Here is a 21787-nt window from a genome sequence, read left to right as displayed (position 1 = left end):
AGTGACAGTGTGTAGATAGCGGAATCCCTCATGTGTTGATCCATAAATAACTTTTTTGTTCTAACATTCTAATTCTAAAAGGGTAAGTGGTTTTTCCCGTATCAAATTTATGGACATTTTGGGTGCAATTTTATACAAGTCACCCAAATTTGGGCGCCCAAAGTTGAGCATTGAGCGCAATTCTATAATGGCATCTGGGTGCACAGATTCTGTTATACAACAGAGTTCAAGTTGGCATTTGTGCACTAACATTTAGGCATTATAACTCACACCACATAAAAGGCAGGCATAAATCTGAGAATGTAAATTTTAGTGTCTAACATTGTATTCTAAGTTATGCACATAAGTGTAACATATCTCACTAACTCCCACAAAAAGTGGATCAAAGTGGGTAACAATTGAAGAATGGTATAACAAAATGAACCCAAAAATTTCTTAAACAAAAAAGTTATCAGATTTTTGCAAAAAGAATAATTAGAACCCAAAAAGTGTAGTACTAATGGAAGAAATGACCAAAAATGAGGAGCTTGATAAATAAAGGAAGCCTCAAGACAACGCTTGTATCTGGCTCCTAAGAAGGAAGGCAGAAACTAGTGAAATGGATCCCTAGTTCTAGCAAAACTATTAACTGTAGAAAATGAAAAAAAAAAAATAGCTGAAGAAGCACTGCCCAAGTGTGGGACCTGTCCATGTGCCTCCCCAGTTTACACCCCCTTGAAGTTAGATGCTATGTGCCCTGTATGCTCACATACCTAGAAATTGGTGATAACCAATTATCAGCACAATTGGCCTAATTAGGATTTACACACATCATATTCTATAACATTCTGTGGGCAAATCCTAACGTGTACTATTTGGGGGCGTAGCTAGGCTAAATTTTATGTGCGTAGATATTGAAACATGCCTAATTGTACGCACCTACAGTTAGTCGCAGATATGCACTAAGAGCAATTCTATAAAGGACACATTCCTCATATAGAATCTCTCTAAGCTCATTAAATTTCAGTGCCGATTTTTAGGTGCTGCTTATAGAATTTGGCCCTTAGTGCACAAATGGCACAGAATTAGTAGTACATGTAATATAAAATTAAAACTGTAAACAACTTCATCCATTGGATTGCAAACTTCTTTAATTCCTATCCTATAAAAGCCATACTTTAATTTCATTTCCATGAGGCTTAAATCTCTAAAAGGTTTATGCTATGGAGTACAGACGGATGCAATCTTTCTTTTAGATTTTTTTTTGCCCAGGAATAGGCTATTCTCAATTCTCGCTGTACCAAAATTGGATGAATTGAAAAAAACATACCAGTACTTTCTAACAATTTGTACCATGTGAAAACTCATTATATTGCATTATACAAGTGAATTTGGAATCTGATGGGTACCATAATCAGGCATATATCTGGGTATGTATTAGGCGTGAGGAACTTACGGGAACTGTAGAGCTAGGTAATGCTCACACCTAAATGTGAGAGGTATTTATTTTTAACACAACTTTATTTGTCAGTCTGTTTTGTCTTTGATTTATGTTCGTTCTGCAAGGAAAATGTATATATAAGAAATAAAACATTTGTCATAAAATAAACCTTTGCTGTTTTACATTTATTTTAACTTTTCTTAATTGTGTTTTTTTGTACATTTTCTGGAGGGATTTCAGTGAGGATATTCTGTTTCTTGATGGGTTTTCTTAACTGTTTGTAGTCTGCTTTAGGAAGCCTGATGTTATAAAGATGAATATACGAAACAGTGTGACAAGGCGGTGGCCGTAACTAGAAAGGTTGCTAGGGCTGTATAGAGAGAGGTGTGACCAGCAGAAGAAAAGAAGTTTTAATGCCTGGTATAAGTTGTTGGTGAGGCCCCACCTGGAGTATTGTGTTCAGTTGTGGAGGCCGCATCTTGCTAGGATGTAAAAAGAATTGAAGCGGTGCAAAGAAAAGCTGCAAGAATGGTATGGGATTTGCGTTACAAGACCGTATGAGGAGAGACTTGCTGACCTGAACATGTATACCCTGGGAAGAAGAGAAACAGGGGTGATATGATACAGACGTTCAAATTTTGAAAGGTATTAATCCGCAAACGAACCTTTTCCGGAGATGGGAAGGCGGTAGAACTAGAGGACATGAAATGAAATTGAAGGGGGGCAGACTCAAGAAAAATGTCAGGAAGTATTTTTTCAACGGAGAGAGTAGTGGATGTTTGGGAATGCCCTCCCATGGAGGTGGTGGAGAGATGAAAACGGTAATGGAATTCAAACATGCAGGGTATAAAACATAAAGGAATCTTGCTCGGAAGGAAGGGATCCTCAGGAGCTTAGCGGAGATTGGATGGCAGAGCCAGTGGTGGGAGGCGGGGCTGGTGGTTGGGAGGCAGGGCTAGTGTTGGGCAGACTTATACGGTCTGTGCCCTGAAAAAGACAGATACAAATCAAAGGTAAGGTATACACAAAAAGTAGCACATATGAGTTATCGTGTTGGGCAGACTGGCTGGACCGTGCAGGTCTTTTTCTGCCGTCATCTACTATGTTACTGAAATTAAATGTAAGTAAAATTAAACTCTCCTTTCATTGGGGCACATAGAATCACATCTGCATCTGTTTTGTAGAAGTTTACATTTTAGATACACAAATGGATTATTCAGTTTTGAGCATATTTCAGGGACAAATGGTTTCATAACTCAAAATGCTGTCCATTGGTTTTCTTATATTTTGTTCTTGTGCTGACTTATACTATGCCAAAACTGAAGATTCTTCTCTCTTCTAAATGATTGATAATAAAAGGAGCTCATTGTGACACTATCCACCCCGAAAGGTTGTTTTCCTGGCTGTACATGAGGATTGTGATATCGAATAAATAAGTATATGTTTGTGTCCCTAGTCATGCATCCAAAGGTTATATAATCTTTTTAAGATAGCCAATTAATTAACTTATTAGTGGAACAAAACCACAAAGGTATGGTATGGTTGCATTTTCAATATTGTAATACTAGGGCCCAACTAAGGAACAGGTTATTTTGAGTTAAGTCTTCACTGAACCAAATTTGGATAGGCAGTGTCTTAAAAGGTGGAAAATAAAGAAATAATAGAATTCAGTTATATCATGGGACAAAGTGAATGGATATATGTCTGAAACAAACCCTTAGGATTCACCTTTGGGTTTAAAAAGCAAAACTATGTGCATGTAAGGCTGGATAAACAAATTACAACAAAGTTTACAGCTAATGCCCTTAATATGTAATAGTTGGTATGAATAGTGAAAAAGTGGTGGAATATTCACATAGCAAGCAGTCTGAGCAAACAGATTTATTTTCCATTGAACATAATTAACTTTGTATGAACTTGGCAGCTAATAGTGTGCTGAACTGGACAATGTTGACACATTTTCAATTTTACTGTATACATTGCAATAGATATGTACTGTACCTCTTCCAGTGGATATGTAGACTCATCATCTACTGCTCTTTCATTAGGATTCATAGCTGAATGAAGTAACATTTCTGTTATCTTGACTCCTTCTTCACCAGGGAGGGCTACAGCAATATGAAGAGGCGATAATCCTTCAAGCTAAGATCGAAAATAACATGTTTATAGCATTAAAGTTCTACAAAATAAAGCTTACTATATGTGAAGGCCTACTGTACAGAGAGATCAAAATTGAGCCATTCAGATTCGAACATGCATTTTCTAAATAAAATGAATGGCACATGGAAGTAGCTACTTCACAACTTCCATGAGTAAGTGGTGCTGCTTCCACATGTCACTGCCCAATTTTATAAACCTGCACATGTAAGTGCTGTCAATTATGTAATAAGTCCACAAATTTAATTTGGTTTCATTCTGGAGGATGAAATAAACAATAAGAGAATACGGAGAATAACTTCCTTATGGGGTCTTTTACAAAGGTGTGCTAGAATTTTTAACGCGCCCTAATGATTACAGCATGCTAAACACTAGAGATGCCCATAGGAGTTTATGGGCATCTCCAGCGTTCAGCACACATATATTTAATGCACATGATAAAAACACTATCTGAAAATGGTTGATACTGCCCAGGCAAAAAAAGGGCTCAGAGGCCCAAAAAAGGCCTAAAATTGAAAAGTGAACAATAATTGAGAAATTCTATAATTGGAATAACTTAATACTGAAAAATTCTATAATTGGAATAACATCTCCCCTCAGCCTCCTTTTCTCCAAGCTGAAGAGCCCCAGCCACTTTTGCCTTTCCTCATAGGAAAGTCATCCCATCCCCTTTATCATTTTCGTCGCCCTTCTCTGCACCTTTTCTAATTCCACTATATCTTTATTGAGATGCAGCAACCAGAATTGAACACAATATTCGAGGTGCGGTCGCACAATGGAGCAATACAAAGGCATTATAACATCCTCATTTTTGTTTTCCATTCCTTTCCTAATAATACCTAACATTCTATTTGCTTTCTTAGCCGCAGCAGCATACTGAGCAGAAGGTTTCAATGTATCATCAACGACGACACTTAGATCCCTTTCTTGGTCGGTGACTCCTAACGTGGAACTTTGCATGACGTAGCTATAATTCGGGTTCCTCTTTCCCACATGCATCACTTTACACTTGCTCACATTAAACGTCATCTGTCATTTAGACGCCCAGTCTCCCAGTCTCGTAAGGCCATCTTGTAATTTTAAACAATCCTCCCGCGATTTAACGACTTTGAATAACTTTGTGTCATCAGCAAATTTAATTACCTCAGTAGTTACTCCCATCTCTAGGCCATTTATAAATATGTTTAAAAGCAGTGGTCCCAGTACAGACCCCTGGGGAACCCCACTAAGTACCCTTCTCCATTGAGAATACTGACCATTTAACCCTACTCTCTGTTTTCTATCTTTTAACCAGTTTTTAATCCACAATAGAACACTACCTCCTATCCCATGACTCTCCAATTTCCTCTGGAGTCTTTCATGAGGTACTTTGTCAAACACCTTCTGAAAATCCAGATACACAATATCAACTGCCTCACCTTTAGCCACATGTTTGTTCACCCCTTCAAAGAAATGTAGTAGATTGGTGAGGCAAGATTTCCCTTCACTAAATCCATGTTGACTTTGTCTCATTAATCCATGCTTTTGAATATGCTCTGTAATTTTGTTCTTAATAATAGCCTCTATCATTTTGCCTGGCACCGATGTAAGACTCACCGATGTAAGACTCACTATAATTTCCCGGATCTCCTCTGGAACGTTTTTTAAAAATTGGTGTTACATTGGCCACCCTCCAATCTTCCAGTACCATGCTCGATTTTAAGAATAAACGACATATTACTAACAATAGTTCCGCAAGTTCATTTTTCAATTCTATCAGTACTCTGGGATGAATACCATCCGGTTCAGGAGATTTGCTACTCTTCAATTTGTCAAATTGCCCCATTACATCCTCTAGATCTATAGAGATTTCAATCAGTTTCTCCGACTCGTCAGCTTTGAATACCATTTCTGGCACTGGTATCTCTCCCAAGTCCTCCTCAGTGAAGACCGAAGCAAAGAATTAATTTAATCTCTCCGCTATGGCTTTGTCTTCCCTGATCACCCCTTTTATCCCTTGGTCATCTAGCGATCCAACCAATTCTTTTGCTGGCTTCCTGCTTTTAATATACCTAAAAAAAAGTTTTACTATATTTTTTTGCCTCCAATGCAATCTTTTTTTCAAAGTCCCTCTTTGCCTTCCTTATCAGCACTTTGCATTTGACTTGACATAAGTATTGCCATACTGGGAAAGACCAAAGGTCCATCAAGCCCAGCATCCTGTTTCCAACAGTGGCCAATCCAGATCACAAATACCTGGCAATTCCTTATGCTGTTTCTTATTATTTTCAGTCGGTTCCTTCTTCCATTTTATGAAGGATTTTCTTTTAGCTCTAATAGCTTCCTTCACCTTACTTTTTAACCAGGCCGGCTGTCGTTTGATCTTCCGTCCTTTTTTAATATGCGGAATATATTTGGCCTGGGCTTCCAGGATGGTGTTTTTGAACAGCATCCATGACCCTCGAAGCTGCTCCGCTAAGTTTTTTTTCACCGTTATTCTCATTTTATCATAGTCTCCTTTTTTAAAGTTGTTACTGCGGGAGAAATCTGGTGGCAAATTAGAACATTCATGAGGTCTAGATTTTCTCATCCTCTCTTTGAACCATTCTGGGTGTGAAGCCCATCTAAATGAGCTCCTCATACTAAGTTGGATGCATCTGTTGTTAACACCTTCTGAGGCGGTGGAATTTGGAATGGTAGTCCAACAGTCAAATTCGTCCCAATTGTCCACCAGAGAAGAGCATGAGTCAACTCTGGAAGAATATGGATGACATCCACTAGGATTCTCAGCTGTCTGAGACCACTAGAAAGCTAGAGTTCACTGGGTCTCTCTGACATGGAGACACGCCATAGGAGTGACATGCACTCACTGTTGAGATCATGTGGCCCATTAATCTCAACATTTACCGATCTGTGACCTGCTTGCTGCTTCACACCTGCGAGGTAAGAGTTATCAAGGTCTCTATTCTTAGTTGAGGACAAAAAGCCAGAGCCTGCAATGTATGTAGTAGGGCTTCTATGTACTCCAATCACTGAACTGGGAGTAGGTGGGACTTGGGGTAGTTTACCATAAACCTTAGCAGCTCTAACACCCAAATAGTTAAGACGCATTGACTGTCACTCCCTCCTGCGATGTGCTCTTGACCAGCTAGTCGTCCAGATAAGGAAATATGTAGACTCCCAGTCTGTGTAAATATGCTGCTACTACCACTAGAAACTTGTTGAACACCCTGGGAACTGACATGAGGCCAAATGGCAGAATGCAGTACTGTTAGTGGTACTTCCCTATTTGAAATCTGAGATACTTTCTGTGACTGGGAAGTATCAAAATGTGGGTAAAGGCATCCTTTAAGTCCAGGGAGCATAGCCAATCTTTTTCCTGAAACATGGGGAGAAAGGTGCCCGGAAATCATCCTGAACTTTTCTTTGTCCAGGAATTTGTTCAGGGGCCTTAGGTTCTCCCAATTTCTTGAGCACAAGGAAGTACCTGGAATAGAATCCCTTCCCTTCTTCCCCTGGTGGCATGGGTTCAACCTCATTGGTCTGTAGAAGGGCAGAGATTTCTTTTATAAGTACTTGCTTGTGCTGAGAGCTGATGTAAGGACTAGTTGAAGAAACCACAGAGAGGTTATAAGGGACCACCTTTGATGGAAAAAAACTAAGTGATGAGACAGCTGGGCCCTCTCAAATTCGGGAGCCTTGTGGATAAGATATTGTGTACTTCTTTGGTGCGACCCTGCACTGAGAGGGGAAATTCAGAGTTCTTTGTCAGTGTGTCTTTAAGGATAGGGTACAATGGTACTGTGACCCCTTCCCTAGGAGATGACTCACAGTCCAGAACAGTTAATATCTCTGTCCTGGGCTCCAACTTAAATAAGTCTCCAACTTAAATAAGATGGCTGAAGCTATCTCCTTGAAAAAAAAAAAAGACCCTCAGGTAGAGATTTACTTCTCTCTTGAGGTGAGGAGGGATCAAAAGGGACACCATAAGATTCTTCCTCTGAGAAGAGTGTCTTCTGAGTCCCATGAGCAGTCCCAGACTCCTCTTTGTACTCAGACTTGGCTGAGTGAGTCTGCGCCTGCCCTGGCTCAGTGGAATCATGACCATGCTCTGAAAAGCGCCAAGGTGCAGTCCTACCCTCAGACACCTGGGACGCTTCATTCCCCCGACGTAGAGTGGTACTGCATGGGTTAATGTCAACATCAATACCCTCTGAGCCAACATCGAGAATCTCTCCACAGGCATGGATGGAGCCTCAGGAAAAATGTGGGGTTGATTTTCAGCTGGAGCACACGCCCATGATGTCTGAGAGGATTGCAATTGCAGTATCTACACCAGCTTCTTCCTGACTCATCAAAGGAAAGCATTGGCAAAGGCAGGGACAGAGGCAGCCTGAGAAGATGTCCATGCCGAACTGGAAACGGGAACCTTGCTGCTCGGGCACTTGTGCACTGTCACCTCTACCAAACAGGGGGTGGAGCACTGCTCCCAGTGCCGGTGCTTCTTGGGTACTGGCAAGGCCAATGCCACGGAGCTCCCAGCACCGTGCATTGAAGAGGACTAATGCTTATGCGTCTTGGAATCCCCCCCAATGCTCAGCATTGCGGTCGATCAGTGCCGACGAGGACAACGTCGAACACGCACGAGGGAAGACTGAGGGACCCACCCTCGCACATCAGGCGGGAAGACACCAGCAAATGCGCGATGGGACGCTGCTAGAAACCTGTATAATCTTCTCACTAATCTGCATCCACACCAGGTTCTGTTGGATGACGTCACCCAACTATGAGAATACAAATGGCCTGCTTGTCCTCTGAGAACTACAATCCAGTTACTAAACGAGTGTACAAATTGACTCATTCCATTAATTGTAATTTGGCTCAGGTTGTGTATGTTATTATATACCCATGTAATTTATTGTATGTAGGCAAGACTAAATGTAACATTAAAACTAGGATCATTGAGAATAGGAGTTGCATTATCAGGAAATGTCCAGTCTGCACCTATTGTTCCAACATTGGTACTCTGCCAATCATTCATTAGCTGATTTGTGTTTCTTTCTTATTAAGATTGTTCAGAAGAAATGGCATGGAGGCGACATTGATTTGATTCTCTTGAGAGAAGAGAAACTTTATTTTTGAACTGAATACAGTTGTCTCCAATGGTCTGAATTCAGTATTGGATTTGAGATTTTCTTTTAAGTAGTTATTCCTGTTCAATATGATTTCATCCTCATTATGCTGCATTTTCTTTTAATCTTATTCATTAATTTTGTAAGTGTCCATTTTTCTATTGTGTTTCCTTTTTTGATATATAATAGCTTTTTGTTTGTTTTTGTTTTTTATTGCCCCTTTCCCTTTGACTGGGGAGCTGGCTGGGGTTTCTAAGGTTATGACTGATGTGGCCAGGAATGCTGGGGCTGGGACTGCTGAGTAGAGTGGGAAGGCAGCAGAAACCTATGTCTTTGACAGTAATAGGGATGCCACTTTGGCCCAGCACAGAACCTCCTCACAGATGAAAATGAAGATTGCCAAGAGAGGGACTGGTGTCAGCATGCTTCTTAACATCAACAACCTCCTCCACCCTGTCCCCCAAAACGTTTGTCACCTCAGCAAAGGACATCCGCTAACTCCTCCGGAACAATTGATCCTAGGCCAGAGACTCGTAGCCATGAGAGTCTATGTATCCCCACAGCCATGGCAGAGCATCTGGATGCAATGTATGTAAGTTCCCCTGGCCAGATATGATCTGCACTTCAGCTGCTTATTTGCCAACTGGAGAATCTTAGCAGTTTGCTCCTGAAGGAGAGCATCCACTAGACTAAGTGCACTATGCAGTAGAGATTTCAAGTATGTGCTCATTTGGGGTTGATAGGTCTGGATGCGGGCATAAGCATTGAAGCTTAGTATAGCTTTCTTCCACATGAATCCAGGGTCAAAGCATCTCTACCTGGGGAAGTTGAGGCATGAGTCTGGGAACTTCTAACCCATTCAAGGGCCGATTCAACGACCGGTGAGTGGTGAAGCAGTTGTGTCCTTCCAAATCCTGGAGCCTTTTAAATACGGTATTGAGTATTCATCTTCTTCGGCATGACCTGGACTGAGAGGGGAGAATCCCAGCTCTTCATCAGTGCATCAGGATAGGGTATATAATAGAAATGTGACTCCTTCCTTGGATGGAGATTCATAGTATAGGATAGATAACATCTCAGCCCTGGGTTCTTCTTCTGTTTCCAACTTAAACGGGATAGCCAAAGCCCTCTTTCACAAACCCAGTAAACTCTCGGGTGAAGATTTATGCCTTTCTTGAGGCGGGGAGGGGTCCGACTGGATGCCAAAGACTCTTTCTTCAAGAAGTAAGTGGACCCTCATCCAACTCCCATGAATGGTCCAAGTGAGACTCCCCAGAGTACTCTGGCTGGACACAGGGAATCTGCACCTGCATGTGCACAGAAGACCCACATCCATGCCCTGAGGGACACAGATGCATGTTCCCACATGCAGATTGCGTGGAAACTTCCTCATCAGATATTGAAGGCACAACAGCATAGGTCGATGTCAACATCAATGGTTGGCAAGTCACTGGCATCAAAAAGTGTTCTACAGATAGAGCATGGGTCTCAGGAAGTTGTTGCAGCTGAGCTGTAATAGGCACAAGCGCCTTTGATGCCTGAGTGGCGTGCAACTGAAACGTCTGTGCCTGCTCCTCCCTGAGCATGGCTCAGTACCATTCGTCAGGGGCAGACATCGGCAAAGGCTGGGGAGCTGATTCAGTAACAGCCTGAGGATTTCTCTAAGCTGACCTGCAAGTGGGAATCTGGGCACCCTGAGATTGGCACACTAGCCCAGTGATGCTGATGCCCCAGTGCTTCCTGCATCATGCTTCAAAGAAGACCAGTGCTTATGTTCCTTAGGTTTGTTTCAGGTGCCTTCTATGTCCTCAACTGCATCTGTATGTACAGAGAAAAAGAGTTAGCATGGTGGTTAAGCCCCAGATATCCGATGCACCAATTGTGCGGGTCCATGACAGAAATCATGTGATTACATTGGGTGCACCTCTTGAAACCACTGGAATTTTCTTAGATATTGAAAAAAGAAAGGCAGCCAAATTAAACTCCTTAATTTTGACCACAAAAAGGGGAAACAGTCTCAGCCTGAAGTAAGAGCTTAAGCTAAGAGTTAAAGAGCCATGTAAAATATAAGAAAAGAAACAAATAATAACAGGAGAAGCATCAAAAAGAAATTCTAAGGGAAAAGAAAGAAAAAAACCATGAGGGAACCGCAAGGGAAGGCACTGAAAAAAATTTGACTAAAAAGTGCACTGAGAGGAGGAGAACACACAGACATGTCCTCCCAGCACCATGGGAAAAAAAAGAGACTGAGATGGGCCCTGAAGGAACTTTCTTAAGTTATACGAGCTATGTAGTGTCCACATCGAGTTCCATCGGATGACATCACCGACATGTGAGAATATGTTTGGTCTGCTTGTCCTCGAAGAAATAAGATAATACCTTCTTATTGGACTAATAATACATTTTTAATTAGCTTTCAAAGGCAATATTACCTTCAAAAGCTAATCAAAAATGTATCAAATTATTCCAATAAAAAGGTATCTTCTTATTTTCTTTTCTTTGTTTTATTTCTATTTATTGCCTTTATAAAAACAAGTTGATCAAGAATTATTTTAAAAAATGATGTTCGAATTTGATTCTGTTACCTAATCAAAGTAAGTGATTTCCCATAAGTAAGGGAGAGACATGATCAAATCATTTAGTATAACGAATAAGCTTTACAGCTTATTCGTCTCCCAGCATTCAATATTTGGCTCTCAGCCAAGTGAGTCTGCAGGCATCAATATCCATGGCACAAGCTCTTGATGCCATATCGAAAATATCTTAGGTTGCATGGATCTGCATTTTCTGCACTCCTTCCCTTTGATTAGTAGTGAGTGGAGTTCTTCAGTCTTCCCTCTAGAAAGAATGTCCACAAACTCCTCAACACTATGCAGGAAAAAAACATAGCATTTTGAAACAGCCTTTTCCCAAAAGATTTCAATGTTTGAGTCTCCCTCCCAGTGAATCCTGGAACTCTTGCCTCTTTTGACAGCAGATTCAACCACCATGAAATGATAGGAAGATGTTGCTTCCTGAATCTAAAAACTTTCTGGGCTCTGTACAGAGAAGGGAGTCTCCCACATTCTCACCTGAATATCCTTCAGGATTCTGTGAAAAAAACAAATGTCACAGTGTTCTTAGGAGGGGTTGAGGAACTAGAGAATATCCAATGCTTCTATAGTGGACTCCTCTTCTGTCTCTAACTGAAATGAGATGGCTTGAGCCATCTTCTGAACGAAATCAATCAAACAGAGCTCCTCTGTTTGGGGTTTGCATCTCTCTCTTGGTGGGGGAGGAGAGATCTAAAAAGAGACTTGTGGACCTCTTCTCTGAGAAATTCCAAGGTTGTTCACAGAATCCCAACAGCATTACAGAAGTCTGTTTAGTTTGAGTCTTTGCCTGTCTCGCACCGACTGCTTTATTAGGCCACCTTCATCATTGAAATCCCAAGGATTCCTCATGCATCAGTGAAGGTTCCTCCTCTGAAGCCCAGGAAATGGACACTGGCGCAGCCAACCTCAACTCCAAGACTCCTCCAGGCCTCAGTATCAAGGCATATCTTTCAGGCAGAGCATGGAATTCGAATATTGGCTGGAATGCATCTTCCCTCTATGTCGACAATGTCAAAGTTGCAGCATCATGTTGAGCAAAGAAGCAGTCCATTCACTCTTAATTTTTGTCTGAGCTGCTCCTTGAAGACTGCCATTGATAAAGTCATAAGCAGGATAGAACGAGTAACCATGTCATCCTGAGTCAATTGGGGTTTATTGGAACTGGAGGCTTTCAGGTCCATGGAGGCTGTCACACCCTCTTCAATAGCACGGATGAGTGGTCCTTGAATTGAGGGCACTTCAAGGACATAGTTGACCATAGTGCTTTGGTGCCACTCTTCAATGGGGAGCAATGCCAAGACATCTGAACCTCCACCCAAATTACTGCATCGCATTCCTTCAGCACCAACAAAGATGAGGATGAATCTTTCCTCTTCCTTGAACAGGAATCAGATTATGGATAATGATGGGCTCTACCAATACTCAAGTGATTAAGATACTTCTCATGCTGATGCACCCCCAGTGTCCAATGCAGCTCCTGAACAGATGGGGCCCGATATTCATACCATGGAAGGCAGATCACATAAGTGCCATGATTGGTGCTGACCCTGGATATTCAGGTTTTTTTTTTATCTGGTTCAAACTAAACCAGACAAGTCAGAGGTTTTCAAAACCCAGTTCTCAGGGCACACTCAGCCAGACGGGGTTTTCAGGATATCCCCATTGATTTAAAACCCCGATAGACTGAGTGTGCCCCAAGGACTGGGCTGAAAATCCCTGGGCTAAGTGAATATTCAGTGCTAGCTGGTTAAGTTTATAGCGGCCAAAAAAAACGGCTGCTATTTATGCGGTCCGATTTGGCCACTAAACTTACCCGGTCAGTACTGAACAGTGCCAGTTATCACGTGATACAGCCGGTTATCTTTTCAGTGCTGACTGTGAATATGCAGCAGAGATAACCAGTTATCTCATGCTGAATATTAGCAGTTAGGCACCAAAACATTATTAACCAATCAGCGGCCATTTCTGGCTGGTTAAACAGCGCTGAATATCATCCAGATGGAAATTAATGTTTCCCATGCTGATGTCAATGAACTAGTCTTACCATCAAAAAGCTTTTCAAGCTGCATTTCTCTGCCACAAATCCCTCTCTTTGACATCTGTGAACAGAGAATACAATGAGAGGAATCATGGTTGAATCCCAGGCATACAGGTACCAAGAATGGGTATCCCTACTGGATATGCTCCTGTTGCACCAGGAACACCTCTTGAAGCCGTTGGGGGTATTCTTTTGGGATAATTCATCCAGAGAAATAGCTACAGTGAAATAAAATGACTAGAAAGTGACAAAAATTCTCCAGCCGCTTGCTCAACGCCCATAGGCAGCCTGCACTGAGCTAACATGGAATAAAAGAAATAAAATGTTAACTCTGATTAAATCCTCCTGACTAATGAGCTAGCAGAGAACTCACAAAAGTAAACCATCCAACAGCAACAGGACTTATAGGTAGAAAAAGGTAAAAATCATGTTACTGTGTATTTGGTGCTGAAGTGACCGTGTCACAGAAAAGTCTGATCAGTGCCACAGAAAATTAAGAATCAGGAATTCCTGCATGATAGTGGCAAGCAGGAACAGGCATTCATGCATGATGAGCCTACTCAAAGGCTTCTAGAAAAGTTGTTGTGATAGTGCTTCCCATGCCAGGCTCCATTCATAGCATCACCCATATGTGAGGATTTATCAGTCCTGCTTTTACTTAAAGAAAAAGTCTTCTGGTGGTTTCAGTGTGATTTATGGTAGGTGTAAATGACATTTAAATGTAGTGCCTTGTATGTGTATGCGAACATTGTATAATCATAGGGAATGCCTTGGACCCAATCCAAACCTGGCACCACTTCTAGAATCAATACTTAATGTTAAAGTCCATTACCTACACATGTAAATTGTGCATATGTCCTCTAAAAATACCTACACATACGTGTAGAAAGAATAATCCATTGGAATTCAATTCCAAAGGATATAAAGCATATTCCAGCATATTTGGCTTCCATGACAGGATGAAAAACTTATTTTGAGAATTTAAGTTACCTATAAGCTCAGTTATAAAATTAACTGCAAAATCTTTATTACTGAATGAATGATTCTATATCTTTGATATATTGTCATATTCATTATTTTATGCATTTATGTATAGCAATTTTAGTAATGTTTAAAATGTTGCATGACACTTAAAAAGCTTAAATTAGGGTAAAGAAGTTATTTAAAAAAAAAAAAAAAAAGCAATGCATCTTTAAAATTACATTTTACAAGAGCATTAACTATATAAAGCAGGGCTGCACTTCGATTAAATGTTAATTGCGATTAATCATGCAATTAAAGGGTGTGCTATTCCCCCCTCCCCCCACAGCTCCTTGTGACTCTGTAAAAGCCACTTAACCCTCCACTGCCCTGAGTCACAAAGAGATGCAGGAAGAAAAAATGAAATCAATCGTGACTATAAATTTTAATTGTAAAACAGCTCTAAAAAGTTAAAGAATAAAAAGTAATGAAAGGATAAGAAATGCAAATACTAATTGAAAAATTATAAATTAAATAATCTAAAACAACATACATAATAACTATAAAGCGAATGCTACATACCTGTAGAAGGTATTCTCCAAGGACAGCAAGCTGATTGTTCTCACGAATGGGTGACGTCCACGGCAGCCCCTTCAATCGGAGATCTTCACTACCAAAGACGTTTGCTAGCCCTCGCATGCACACACACACTGCGCATTGGCGACCGTCTTCCCGCCCGAATGCGCTCGTGTTCGTCAGTCCAGTATAGAGCAAAGACAAGGGAAGACACAACTCCAAAGGGGAGGCGGGCGGGTTGGTGAGAACAATCAGCCTGCTGTTCTCGGAGAATACCTTCTACAGGTATGTAGCATTCGCTTTCTCCGAGGACAAGCAGGCTGCTTGTTCTCATGAATGGGGTATCCCTAGCCCCCACGCTCACTCAAAACAACAATGGTCAATTGGGCCTCGCAACGGCGAGGACATAACTGAGATTGACGTAAATGTATTCAACTAACTGAGAGTGCAGCCTGGAACAGAATAAAAATGGGCCTAGGGGGGTGGAGTTGGATTCTAAACCCCGAACAGATTCTGCAGCACCGATTGCCCGAACCGACTGTCGCTTCGAGTATCCTGCTGAAGGCAGTAATGCAATGTGAATGTGTGGACAGATGACCACGTCGCAGCCTTGCAAATCTCTTCGATAGTGGCTGACTTCAAGTGGGCCACTGACGCTGCCATGGCTCTGACACTATGAGCTGTGACATGACCCTCAAGAGTCAGCCCAGCTTGGGCATAAGCGAATGCGATGCAATCTGCTAGCCAATTTGAGATGGTGCGTTTCCCGACAGCCACTCCCCTTCTGTTGGGATCAAAAGAAACAAACATTTGGGCTGACTGTCTGTGGGGCTGCGTCCGCTCCAGATAGAAAGCCAATGCTCACTTGCAGTCCAATGTGTGCAGTTGACGTTCAGCAGGGCGGGTATGCGGACGGGGAAAAAATGTTGGCAAGACAATTGACTGGTTCAGATGGAACTCCGACACCACCTTCGGCAAGAACTTAGGGTGAGTGTGAAGGACTACTCTGTTATGATGAAATTTAGTATAAGGAGCATGAGCTACCAAGGCTTGAAGCTCACTGACTCTGCGAGCTAAAGTAACTGCCACCAAGAAAATGACCTTCCAGGTCAAGTACTTCAGATGGCATGAATTCAGTGGCTCGAAAGGAGGTTTCATCAGCTGGGTGAGAACGACATTGAGATCCCATGACACTGTAGGAGGTTTGATAGGGGGCTTTGACAAAAGCAAACCTCTCATGAAACGAACAACTAAAGGCTGTCCCGAGATCGGCTTACCTTCCACACGGTAATGGTATGCACTAATCGCACTGAGATGAACTCTTACAGAGTTGGATTTAAGACCAGACTCAGACAAGTGAAGAAGGTACTCAAGCAGGGTCTATGTAGGACAAGAGCGAGGATCTAGGGCCTTGCTGTCACACCAGACGGCAAACCTCCGCCATAGAAAGAAGTAACTCTTTTTAGTGGAATCTTTCCTGGAAGCAAGTAAGACCCGGGAGACACCCTCGGAGAGACCCAAGGAGGCAAAATCTACACTCTCAACATCCAGGCTGTGAGAGCCAGGGACTGGAGGTTGGGATGCAGAAGCGCCCCCTCGTTCTGAGTAATGAGGGTCGGAAAACACTCCAGTCTCCAAGGTTCTTCGGAGGACAAGTCCAGAAGGAGAGGGAACCAGATCTGACGCGGCCAAAAAGGAGCGATCAGAATCCTTGTGCCTCAGTCTTGCCTGAGTTTCAGTAAAGTCTTCCCCACCAAAGGTATGGGAGGATAAGCATACAGGAGGCCTTCCCCCCAATCCAGGAGAAAGGCATCCGATGCTAGTCTGCTGTGGGCCTGAAGTCTGGAACAGAACTGAGGGACCTTGTGGTTGGCTCGAGTAGCAAAGAGATCCACCGAGGGGGTGCCCCACACTCTGAAGATATCGTGGATTACCTTGGAATTGAGCGACCACTCATGAAGTTGCATGATCCTGCTCAACCTGTCACCCAGACTGTTCTTTATGCCTGCCAGATATGTGGCCTGAAGCCACATGCCGTATCTGCGAGCCCAAAGCCACATTCTGATGGCCTCCTGACACAGAGGGCGAGATCCGGTGCCCCCTGCTTGTTGATGTAATACATGGCAACCTGGTTGTCTATCTGAATTTGAATAATTTGGTGGGACAGCCGATCCCTGAAAGCCCTTAGAGTGTTCCAGACCGCTCGTAAGTCCAGGAGATTTATCTGTAGACCTTGTTCCAGGAGGGACCAAGTCCCTTGGGTGAGAAGCCCATCGACATGAGCTCCCCACCCCAGGAGAGATGCATCATCCGTGGTCAGCACTTTTTGTGGCTGAGGAATTTGGAAGGGGCGTCCCAGAGTCAGATTGGACCAAATTGTCCACCAATGCAGGGATTGAAGAAAACTCGTGGACAGTCTGACTACATCCTCTAGATCCCCAGCAGCTTGGTACCACTGGGAAGCTAGGGTCCATTGAGCTGATCTCATGTGAAGGCAAGCCATGGGAATCACATGCACTGTGGAGGCCATATGGCCGAGCAATCTCAACATCTGCCGAGCTGTGATCTGCTGAGACGCCCGCACCCAGGAAATGAGAGACAGAAGATTGTCGGCCCTCGCTTCCGGAAGGTAGGCACGAGCCGTCTAAGAGTTCAGCAGAGCTCTTATGAATTTGAGTTTCTGTACTGGAAGAAGGTGGGACTTTGGATAATTTATCACAAACCCTAGCAGCTCCAGGAGTCGAATAGTTATCTGCATGGACTGTAGAGCTCCTGCCTCGGAGGTGTTCTTCACCAGCCAATCGTCGAGATAAGGGAACACGTGCACTCCCAGTCTGCGTAGAGACGCCGCTATGACAGCCAGGCATTTTGTGAACACCCTGGGTGCGGAGGCGAGACCAAAGGCTAGCACACAGTACTGAAAGTACCGTGTTCCCAGACGGAATCGAAGATACTGTCTGTGAGCTTGTAGTATCAAGATGCGAGTATAAGCATCCTTTAAGTCCAGAGAGCATAGCCAATCGTTTGCCTGAATCATGGGAAGAAGGGTGCCCAGGGAAACCATCCTGAACTTTTCTCGGACCAGATATTTGTTCAGGGCCCTTAGGTCTAGGATGGGATGCATCCCCCCTGTTTTCTTTTCCACAAGGAAGTACCTGGAATAGAATCCCAGCCCTTCCTTCCCCGGTGGCACGGGCTCGACCGCATTGGCGCTGAAAAGGGCGGAGAGTTCCTCTGCAAGTACCTGCTTATGCTGGAAGCTGAAGGATTGAGCTCCCAGTGGGCAATTTGGAGGTTTGGAGGCCAAATTGGGGGCGTATCCTAACCGGACTATTTGAAGAACCCACTGGTCGGAGGTTATGAGAGGCTACCTTTGGTGAAAAAATCTTAACCTCCCTCTGACCGGTAGATTGTCTGGCACGGACACTTTGATGTCGGCTATGCTCTGCTGGAGCCAGTCAAAAGCCCGTCCCTTGCTTTTGCTGGGGAGCCACAGGGGCCTGCTGATTCGCACATTGTTGACGAGAACGAGCCTGCTGGGGTTTTGCCTGGGCAACAGGCTGGCGAGAGGGAGGATTGTACCTACTCTTACCCGAATAGGGAACAGTCCTCTGTCCCCCATAAAAACGTCTGCCTGTTGAGGTAGATGCTGAAGGCGCCCAGCGGGAGAATTTGTCGAAAGCGGTGTCCCACTGGTGGAGCTGCTCTACCACCTGTTCGACCTTTTCTCCAAAAATATTATCCCCCCAGCAAGGAGATTTCGCAATCTGCTGCTGAATCCTATTCTCCAGGTCGGAGGCACGCAGCCATGAGAGTCTGCGCATCACCACACCTTGAGCAGTGGCCCTGGACGCGACATCAAAGTATCATAAACACCCCTGGCCAGGAATTTACGACACGCCTTCAGCTGCCTGATCACCTGCTGAAAAGGCTTGGCTTGCTCAGAAGGGAACTTATCCACCAAGTCTGCCAACTGCCACACATTGTTCCGCATATGAATGCTCGTGTAGAGCTGGTAAGATTGGATTTTGGCGATGAGCATTGAGGCATGGTAGGCCTTCCTCCCAAAAGAATCCAAGGTTTTAAAGTCTCTGCCCGGGGGCGCCGAAGCATACTCCCTAGAACTCTTGACCTTCTTAAGGGCCAGATCCACAACCCCAGAGTTGTGAGGCAACTGAGTCCGCCTCAACTCCGGGTCTCCATGGATCCGATACTGGGATTCGATCTTCTTGGGAATGTGGGGATTAGTTAGCGGTTTCGCCCAGTTCTCCAGCAGCGTCTTCTTGAAGACATGATGCATGGGTACTGTGGACGATTCCTTAGGAGGCGAAGGATAGTCCAAAAGCTCAAACATTTCAGCCCTTGGCTCATCCTCCGTAACCATAGGGAAGGGAATGGCCGTAGACATTTCCCGGATAAAGGCCGTGAAAGATAAACTCTCGGGAGGAGAAAGCTGTCTTTCAGGGCAGGGAGTGGGATCAGAAGGAAGACCGTCAGACTTCTCATCTGAGAAATATCTGATGTCTTCCTCTGCCTCCCACGAGGCCTCACCATTGGTGTCGGACACCAGTTCATGAACTTCAGTCCGAAGCCGTGCCCGCCTCGACTCCGTGGACACATGGTGGGAACGTCGAGAAGAAGATTCCCGCACCGGTGGCGATGAAGCTCCCTCCATCGATGTCGTTGGGGAGTCTGCCTGGGAGGCACCCGACACAGGCACCGCAAGCGGTACCGGTATCGGAGACCTCACGACAGGCAAAGGGCCAGCCATCGCCTCACTCAACGGCACCGGCGGCGCAAGCACCCCCGGTGCCAGAGGAGAAGGGCGCAACTGCTCCTCCAGGATCCATGGAAGAATGGCCCGGAGACTCTTGTTTAGAGCGGCTGTCGAGGAAGGCAGGGAGTCCGGCACAGGCGACAAACTCAGAATCTGTCTGGAGCGCGGAGGCAGGCTGTACCGGGCGTCCAGGGTGGTAGAGCGCATCGACACCTCATGAATGGAGGGTAAGCGGGTCCTCCTGGCGTCGATGCCTAGTGGGTGCCGAATCCCTCAGCGACCCAGAGCTGCTCGGTACCACGTGTGGAAGGTGACGGGACGATGCTTCTTTGCCTTCACACGACGCATGTCACCAGAACCTCCCAGTACCGAAGAGGAGGACGTTGAATCCAAATCGTCTCTTCCTCGGGGCCGGGTCCGAGAAGAAAGTCGATCGGGGGGGGGGGGGGGGGGGAGCTGTACCGCAAGAGCCCTCGAGGCAGAGGAGACCTACTCGAGGGCTCTAACCGCCACCAGCAGGGAGATGGACAGCCCTCACCCTGTGCTCTGAAGAAGAGGCACCCTCCGACGACATCAGTACACGATGTTCCCGGTACCGTAGACGCTTGAAGCACCAGTTGATGACTTCCGTACCGCAGACGTGGAGGCACCGGCCTGGTGACCTCGATACTGTAACTGTCGAAACACCAGGCCATGCCCCGAACAAGACGTTCCACTGGGCCAATCTCGCTACCTGAGTTCTCTTCTTCAACAGAAAACAGAGATTACAGGCCTGAGGACGGTGCCCAGCCCCCAGACACTGAAGGCACGAAGCATGCCTATCAGCGAGCGAAATAACCTGGCTGCACTGGGTGCACTTTTTGAAGCCACTGGGAGGCTTCGATGACATGGGTGGAAAAATCACGCCGGCGAAGTCAAAATCCGCGATGATGGCAATGGCACCAAAAAATCAAGGAAAAACCCATACCGGCGGCCAAAAGGGCCGCTTTCGAAAACGAAAGGAAACTTAACAGAAAAAAACTCAAAAATAAGGCTTTTTTTAAACAATAGAACACGCGATTATACTTTGAAAAGAAAAGACTTCCGAACGGAAGAATGCGGCGAAAGGCGCGAGGGTCTCCTCAGGGCATAGACCGACCAAAAAAACAGCCGTCCGGAGCCGCAGAAAAAAGAAGACTGACGAACACGAGCGCGTTCGGGTGGGAAGACGGTCATGCATGCGCAGTGTGCGTGCGCACGCGAGGGCTAGCAAACGTCATTGCTAGTGAAGATTTCCGATTGAAGGGGCTGCCGTGGATATCACCCATTCGTGAGAACAATCAGCCTGCTTGTCCTCGGAGAAACAACCTTACAGTTTTTACAGACTACTTCAGAAAAGCAAGCCTAATATAAAGCCTACCTTTGATGAATAGTGTAAGGAACTTGCTGCACCTTTTTCTAGCAGCAGTCTAACTGCTTCCACATCTCCAGTTTTAACAGCAAAGAAGAGAGGATGCATGGGTATACTTGAGATGTTAGGGTCTGCACCTCGACGTAGAAGTAATTTGATTGTAGACCACTTCTGTCTCTGTCTAAACTCAATATCATATGTATAAATTACTCTCTATAGTTTTGTTTATATTATATACAAAAGTTTAGGCACCATTGTCAAACTGTATATTTTCACTGGTACACAGTTAAACATAACTGGGTCAATATTCAGCTACAGTGGACAGCAATTTTTTAAAACTTGACTGCCCTGGCAGAATTAGATCTGAATCTTCAGCTTCACTATCTGGATAACAGGGCCATTAGGCAGGACTAGGCAGTCACATAGGCTGGCATCTTCTGGGTGGGGGGAGGAGGCAGCAAAAAGCAGCATCTAAGCAAAGCAAAACAATAAGTCCACATACAGGCTTATTTTCGAAAGAGAAGGGCGACCATCTTTAGACACAAATCGGGAGATGGGCGTCCTTCTCTCAGGGTCGCCCAAATCGGCATAATCGAAAGCCGATTTTGGGCGCCCCCAACTGCTTTCCGTCGCGGGGATGACCAAAGTTCCAGGGGGTGTGTCGGAGGCGTGGTGAAGGCGGGACTTGGGCGTGCCTAACAGATGGGCGTCCTCGAGCGATAATGGAAAAAAGAAGGGCGTCCCTGACGAGCACTTGGCCGACT

At 44.5% G+C, this 21787-nt stretch overlaps 1 protein-coding gene across 1 annotated transcript in view; it reads right to left on the bottom strand.

The window, feature by feature from the left end:
- ANKMY1 (ankyrin repeat and MYND domain containing 1) overlaps positions 1-21787 on the bottom strand; it is a 293230-nt gene that overhangs the window by 157932 nt on the left and 113511 nt on the right. Inside the window, exons 6-7 of the mRNA XM_030217039.1 lie at positions 21033-21204; positions 3422-3562 (exon numbers count right to left, since the gene is read on the bottom strand). Of these exons, the coding sequence (XP_030072899.1) occupies positions 3422-3562; positions 21033-21204 (313 nt within the window). The remainder of the gene's footprint in view (positions 1-3421; positions 3563-21032; positions 21205-21787) is intronic.

The sequence above is a fragment of the Microcaecilia unicolor genome, chromosome 10 (assembly GCF_901765095.1).
Source record: "Microcaecilia unicolor chromosome 10, aMicUni1.1, whole genome shotgun sequence".
NCBI classification, from domain to species: Eukaryota; Metazoa; Chordata; class Amphibia; order Gymnophiona; family Siphonopidae; genus Microcaecilia; species Microcaecilia unicolor.
This window is presented reverse-complemented; position numbering and strand designations above follow the sequence as displayed.